The following is a 7,857-nucleotide window of genomic DNA, read 5'->3' on the forward strand; positions in this document are numbered from 1 at the left end:
GTCGGGTAGTTTAACCCTGCAGTGGGCGGCGACTGGTTAGTGGCCAGCCTATCGCCTACCGGCAGGGGATATATCAGGCGTCTCCCACAAGGGGAGGACGCCTGATTATTGTGTGTACATACCTGCTCTAATTTGGCCGCCTATAGGTTCCTATAGGTCTCTTACGTTTCCTAGTCTTGCTGTCTCTACCTCTGGTGTTTGCCTGTCTCCCTGCCCGTCATCTGTCCTGCCTACTTCTAGTGCCACTACCTTTGTCTCCCCGGTTCCCTGTTTCTGTTCCGTCCTCTGGTGTCCGTTCTGTTCCCTGCCCAGCGTCCAGCCCTCTGTCCTCATCCTCCCGCACGGAGTTCCGGGCCTTGGTAAGCCTCGCCAGCCGGTTGCCTTCTCCAGTCCCTCGAGCCGCCCCTCTCGGTTCCAGCCTATAATTTAATCCGAATCCGCGCTGGGGACAAGTGGAAGACGGCTTTCAATACTCGTGATGGCCATTATGAATATTTGGTCATGCCGTTTGGACTCTGTAATGCCCCGGCAGTGTTCCAGGAATTCGTCAACGAGGTTTTTCGAGATTTACTGTACTCCTGTGTTGTGGTATACTTAGATGACATTCTCATCTTCTCACCCGATCTATCCTCGCATCGAAGAAGTGTTTGCCTGGTCTTGCAACGTCTTCGGGAGAATCAGCTCTATGCGAAATTGGAGAAATGCCTGCTTGAGCAAACCTCGTTGCCCTTCTTGGGCTACATTCTCACTGTCTCCGGCCTGGAGATGGATCCTGAGAAGCTCTCTGCTGTACTCAAATGGCCCCGTCCTCTCGGGGTGAAAGCCATTCAGCGCTTCTTGGGATTCGCAAATTATTACAGACAGTTCATTCCTCACTTTTCCTCCGTGACCAAGCCCCTCACGGCCCTGACCCGAAAAGGAACTAAACCAAACTCCTGGTCTCCTGAAGCAGGAGATGCCTTCCTTGCTTTGAAACGCTCATTTGCGTCTGCACCAATATTACATCGCCCTGTAACCAGCAAGCCCTTCATCCTAGAGGTGGATGCCTCCTCTACCGGGGCCGGGACGGTACTCTCCCAGCGGGCATCATCTGGTCACCTGGTTCCCTGTGGGTATTTTTCCAAATCCTTCTCCTCTGCTGAGTGTAACTACTCAATCGGAGACCGGGAGCTGCTCGCTATAAAGATGGCTCTGGAGGAATGGCGATATCTGCTCGAGGGGGCGGTCCACCCCTTTACTATTTTCACTGACCACAAAAACCTAGCCTATCTTCGGTCCACTCAGAGACTCAACGCTAGGCAAGCCAGATGGTCGCTGTACTTTTCCCGCTTCGACTTCCAGCTCCATTTTCGTCCCGGGAATAAGAACATCAAGGCTGATGCTCTCTCCAGATCTCAGCAGTCACCAGAGTTAGAGGAAGATAAATCATATGTCATTGAACCCACGAAGATCATCACTGTGGCCCCTGTGAGCCTCTCTACCCTTCTGCCCGGCAGAACCTTCGTTCCACACAGCAAAAGACTGGAGGTGCTACGTTGGGGGCATTCGTCCAAGATTGCAGGACACGTCGGGATCAAAAAGACTCGCTTGCTTCTCTCCCGCTACTATTGGTGGCCCACTCTTCTCCAGGACGTGAAGGATTTTGTAGCATCCTGTACCACTTGTGCGCAGAACAAGGTGCCTAGGAATCTGCCCACTGGTCTTCACCCGCTACCTGTTCCAGAGGTGCCTTGGCGACAAATTGCCATGGATTTCGTGACAGACCTGCCTTCCTCTGCGGGGTGTAATACTATTCTTGTGGTGATAGACCGCTTCTCCAAGATGGCCCATTTCATCCCGTTACCCGGCTTGCCTTCAGCTCCTAAGTTGGCCGAGGTCTTCATCCATCATATCTTTAAGCTGCATGGCCTCCCCCAACGGATCGTGTCCGATCGTGGTGTGCAGTTTACCTCTCGTTTCTGGAGAGCCCTCTGTCGGCTAATGGGTACATCTTTGGATTTCTCCTCCGCCTACCATCCTCAGACCAACGGGCAAGTGGAACGAGTCAATCAAGTTCTGACGTCCTTCCTGCATCATTTTTCCAACGCCCAACAGGACAACTGGGTCTCACTTCTTCCCTGGGCAGAATTTGCCCACAACAATCATCCTAATGAGTCGTCCTCCAAGTCACCGTTTTTTGTGGTTACAGGCCAGAACCCTGGCATCCCGCTGCCCATCTCTACATCTTCGGAGGTGCCTACGGCAGATGCTCTCGCCGCTGACTTTTGTCAAGTCTGGAAAGAGACCAGGGAGGCCCTAGTGAACTCCAGCGCCCGCATGAAAAAGCATGCCGACAAGAGACGGAGGGAACTTCCACCATACCATCCAGGTGACAAAGTCTGGCTTTCGACCAAGCACATCCGTCTGAAAATCCCCTCGTACAAATTAAGCCCTCGGTACATCGGGCCATTCGAAGTACTCAGACGCATTAATGACGCTGCTTACAAATTGAAATTGCCGGCTTCACTCCGGGTCTCTAACGCCTTCCATGTCTCGCTCCTTAAACCTGTCATTCTCAATCAGTTCCATCCTGCACCTGTCTCTTCCCCTCAGCCAATTGGGGATGATAACACCTTTGAAATTAAGGACATTTTGGCCATGAAAAGAGTCAGGGGAAGAACCTTCTTCCTTATCGATTGGAAGGGATTTGGCCCCGAGGAGAGGTCCTGGGAACCCCGGGAGAATGTAAATGCCCCACAAATTCTGAAAAAGTTTTTTGCCAATCTCAGAAGGGGGACATGTAAGGAGGGGGGTACTGTAACAGCGCCGGTCGTAACCGCCGCCGGTCCCCTAGCTCCGGGTCCCCCCGCGGCTAGTTCTTACCTGCTCCGTCGCGCGCCGCCTCTTCCTCCCTCCTCCGGTCCACGCACGCCTCCTTCCTCCTCCTGCTCTTGCGCGCCCCGCCTTCCTGGTCTCCCAACAGCGGCGACCCTGCACATGCGCATTAGGGCGCGGGCGCGCGGCCGTCGGGTAGTTTAACCCTGCGGTGGGCGGCGGCCGATTAGTGGCCAGCCTCTCGCCTACCGGCAGGGGATGTATCAGGCGTCTCCCACAAGGGGAGGACGCCTGATTATTGTGTGTCCATACCTGCTCTAATTTGGCCGCCTATAGGTTCCTATAGGTCTCTTACGTTTCCTAGTCTTGCTGTCTCTACCTCTGGTGTTTGCCTGTCTCCCTGCCCGTCATCTGTCCTGCCTACTCCTAGTGCCACTACCTTTGTCTCCCCGGTTCCCTGTTTCTGTTCCGTCCTCCGTTGTCCGTTCTGTTCCCTGCCCAGCGTCCAGCCCTCTGTCCTCATCCTCCCGCACGGAGTTCCAGGCCTTGGTAAGCCTCGCCAGCCGGTTGCCTTCTCCAGTCCCTCGAGCCGCCCCTCTCGGTTCCAGCAGTCACGGTTCTGCCCTCTGCGGTCCTGCCCCTAACGATCCCTGTACAGGGGTCGGTCTTCACCTGGTGCGCTCGACCCAGGGGCTCCGGATCCGCGATCCAGAGGGTCCACTCTCGGACATTATCTCTTCCTGAACGTCACAGGCTTGTTGCCAAAATATCCACATTCTGATGTACAAAACTTATTTTCATTTGCAGATATTTCTGCAATAAACCACATCTCACACCTTTGAAAAATAGGAAAGATTGATCCATATAGCTTTGCGACAATTATTATTTTACACTAGGCCACTTCCCTAAACTCAAACACTCCTTTATATGAGCCCACACAGAAATATTTCTCCTCTTGAAGCGCAATAGTATTTCTACACAGCATCATATCCCTTTCATGAAAACCACAGTTTCTACCAACACAGAGTATAATGTCCCCAGAGCCCACCAATACACGGTGTAATGTTCTCACAGTCCCTCCAAACAGTATGACACACCCATAGCCCTAACATTCAGTATGATGCCCCCACAGCCACCCACACAAACAATATGCTGCCTCTACAGTCCACACACAAAGTATGATGCCCTCATAGCCAAGTACAGTATTATGTCCTCACAGCCCTTTCACATTGTATGATGCCACCACTGTGCCCTTCACACAGTATACTGCACTCACAGCTCCCACATAACATGATGTCACCAAATACAATATGATAACCCACAACCCCAAACACAGTATAATGCCCCACTCTGCCACCACTCAGTATGATGTTCATCCAGTCCTACTGACACAGTATGATAACCCTCACATTCCTCACACGCCACGCATAGTGTGATACATGTACATTACATTCCCCCTCACACATGCAGCATATTGCTCACCACAGCTTCCCCCATACACAGTATGATGTCAATCTCTCCCCACACACATACACAATCATCCCACTTGCCTGTGTGTCCTGTCACATTCTTGCTTCTCAGAGCCTGTCACTGATACTTAATCATGTGACCTGAAGTTCCTTTGTAGACTCTTCAGTATCTATTCAGACGGAATTGTGGAGCAGAGATCTGAGGGCTCCCTGCTCCACCTTTATATTCAACTTTATACCTGTCCTAAAGATATTGCTTTAGTCGGGACATTTCCCCAACCTCCCGGAACAGCAGGATAGGTTAAAAAAAATCCTGTCCTGCTGGATCCACGATGGCTGGGAATAAACTGTGTGAATCTACCCTTAAGTACATTTCCATATGACACCATTTTACATTAACCTTGCAAATATATGCAATATCTTGTCTTGTACCAATACAGAGATAAAAATTTTACATGCTAGAACTTCACAATTCTATAGGTGGCTTCAGAGCTAAAATTTCAGAGCATTCCTTGGCTTAATGGCTAAACAAAAATAGGTCTGTGTTTCATTCTCAAATATGTCAACTTTACATCAGTCACGTAGTACATTACAGTAAGCACATATATTCTATACTAACAGACTAGCTGGAGGGAGTAGACCTTAATCAACAAAAAAACTGTGTGTAAATCAAAAATGTAAAAATAAATTTTATATTTTATTGCAATATCAATGTACAAGTACAAATACATACAAAGAGAGAGTCCATATATAGGGGAAGGGACAGACAAATGGGTGTATATACTGGGCCCTGAATCAGCATTAAGAGGTGGGAAGGTGGTTTAAAGTAGCACTAACAAGTAGCATGTGTTAATATAAAATCGCATACGGTTTAAGGTGCATGTGCATATATGTAAACATACCAAGGTAAACCCTAGTCAGTCATACCGCATAAAGGAACTCCCAAAAGGGTACCTAATAATAGCCCATATACCAGTATTAAACCCTGTAAGCAATACCACTCTTACCCATAGTCCCTCGCTCAGGGTTCCGGAACACGCAGCCCCAACGTGCGTTTCGCTTTTTTTTGCTTACGGTCTTCACTGATAGAAGTTTTCCAATTCACTTTGGGGAAAAAAACAAATGCGTGTGCATGAGATTTAGGAAATCTTGTAACATTTGCTGGTACTGTAAAACACAGGTTTTAATTTGCATAAACAAACTTAGCATAAACGCCTTACTGTGGAGCCAAACAGGCTGATTTTCTGTTGCAGGTTTCTTATTCAGGTTCATGATACAGGTGTGGATTAAAAAAAAAAGAAGAGTGATAATATCAATTCTTCATACATTCCTTCCTGATCCACACCTGATTTTATCTTTATTGACTCAGAAAATCTGAATAAAACCAAAACAATAATTTGCTTGTTTATCACTGACTGCAACTTTTATGCTGACATAAAAGGCATTGTTTGCTGTCTTCGCCTTCCCTCCTTTGAACAGTTATCTCATCCGATTGTCGATTGCAATGGAAACCGTATGAGATTAAATGAACAATTACACAAATAATCATCGTTCAAAAACTCACATGGTTATAAAAGAATAGTAGTGCAAGTAAACAAGTGCAGATCAATTTGTTATATTGTCAAGTGGCACAATTTCTTGCTCATTTAAAAGAAACCTTAGAATTTCATTCTATAACACAAACAATGATATTTTTACGTAAAGATTATACATTTCAATAAACAGTAAACATTTTGTATCAATTTGTTCAAAATCAAGAACAGTTTAAGATTGAGGAACGCAATGATAATAATCTTCTCCCCTTCTATTATTGTTGCAGGGTTGTTGCTGAAAGTCCAACAAATGTTTCCATTGGAGGCAATTATAGCATGAACCTATTATCCGGATGCTGCCAGATCATTGATTCACCATCCTTCAATTGTACTTGGTTTGCTCCAGCAACTTAGACTTCTACTGTATGATTACAATTTTTACATGTGTATTAAAAAGTATTTTCACTTTTAAATTCAATTTTACACTTAATATATAGAATTAATCTCCATAAGAAGTTGACTATGTTTGGGAATACAATGAGTTACAACTAGTATTATACTTCAGAGCCGCATTTATAATTCTGCTTCTTATAATTGGAAAAAGTCAACAGGGACACATTCCCAATTGCTTATTTCCGCATTTATAAAGTGGCTTAAGAATAATACAACTACTCAATGTATTTACAAAGATATTTAATAGCTAGATTAATTGTATATGTAGACTGTAAAATGGGCATGAAAATGCACATACACTTCCATCCTGGATAAATACAGTTCTTTGTATATAGGTTTTTATACAGAAGTGTACATTTTCTAAATAAAATTATTGTTTAGCATTGTCTATGTCAATGATAATAACATCAACTGAAACATCAAACCATTTGAATGTTATTTATATGTTATAAAATGTTTACATTCAGAATAGTCTTTGTTTTTTATTTTGTATTTTTCATTTTTTTTAATAAATGGCTTTTATGCCCTATAAACATGTACAGCAACTAAATGCATTAAAGGGAACCTGTCAGGTCCCCTGTGTCCCCGGAACCACCAGCAGTTCTGTCTGCATATGTAAATACCCTGCCTAACAGTCCCTGTATTACATTACACACAAACAGATCTTTAGAAAAAGTATTTCTAAAGTCCATTTATCATATGTAAATGAGGACTTTGACTTGTCGATGGGGCATTAGTGTCCCCAGACTTGTCGACCCACTAAGCATGTTATCACACCCCTGTGAGCGTAATAACAACTTCCAAGTGCTAGCATCGCTATACTTACTTCACGCATGCGTTCAGCTTCTTCCTCTTGCATCTTTGATCATCTGGAGCTGGGTGTATGTGTCCCTGAGGGCTGGGATGCGTACACCTAGCTTCAAACGATCAATGATTCAAGGTGAAGAAGCTGCGCGCATGCAAATATAGCGTCTGCAATGACGCGGGCACTTGTAACTTAAGTTATGCTATCATTCCCACAGGGTATTGATAACATGGTTAGTGGGGTGACTAGTCTGGGGACACTAACGCCCCTTCGACTAGTCAAAGGCCTTATTTTCATATCATAAACAGACTTCAGAAATACTTTTTCTAAAGATCTATTTGTGTGTTTAATGTAACACAGGGACTGTTAGGCAGGGTCTATACATATGCAGATGCAACTGCTGGTGGTTCTGGGGGCACAGGGACCTGACAGGCTCCCTTTAAGCTTTGTGACTAGGGATGAGGGAGCAATCTCTAATGCTCGTTTCAGCTAACAAGTGTAATCAGAGTCAATGGGAAATGTGAGCATTTTTCCAGCAGACCTTACAACAGGGGTGGGGAACCTCAGGCCCCAGGGCCATTTACTGCCCTCGATGACCTTTTATCAGGCCCCCGAGCAGATTCTCAGGGACCACATTTTTTGGCAGGGAGCTGTATTTTGATTGCCACAATCTCATTAATTTCTTCTTGCTCTGTTAGCACAGACACGCAGTGTTCACTACTGAACATTGAAGGGCATGCAATAAAAGATTAAGTCATGAAACCAGTGCCACTGTCAGGATGTA

The 7,857-nt window shown here is 45.8% G+C and overlaps 1 protein-coding gene across 2 annotated transcripts in view; it reads left to right on the forward strand.

Annotated features, from left to right (window-relative positions):
- Positions 1–6,739, forward strand: part of SLC28A3 (solute carrier family 28 member 3) — a 189,632-nt gene extending 182,893 nt beyond the window's left edge. The window contains exon 19 of one of the 2 annotated variants that reach the window (XR_012220369.1): positions 6,103–6,237. Coding sequence is in view for 1 of the 2 variants with exons in the window: in XM_073546016.1 (XP_073402117.1) it covers positions 6,103–6,229 (127 nt within the window). In the remaining variant the exon portion in view is untranslated. Of the gene's footprint in view, positions 1–6,102 lie in introns of both variants that reach the window. The other variant, XM_073546016.1, reaches the window with a different exon arrangement.
- The last annotated feature ends 1,118 nt before the right edge of the window (positions 6,740–7,857 follow it).

Source organism: Dendrobates tinctorius, unplaced genomic scaffold, assembly GCF_039654945.1.
Source record: "Dendrobates tinctorius isolate UK_male_01 unplaced genomic scaffold, ASM3965494v1 ptg000144l, whole genome shotgun sequence".
Taxonomy (NCBI): Eukaryota; Metazoa; Chordata; class Amphibia; order Anura; family Dendrobatidae; genus Dendrobates; species Dendrobates tinctorius.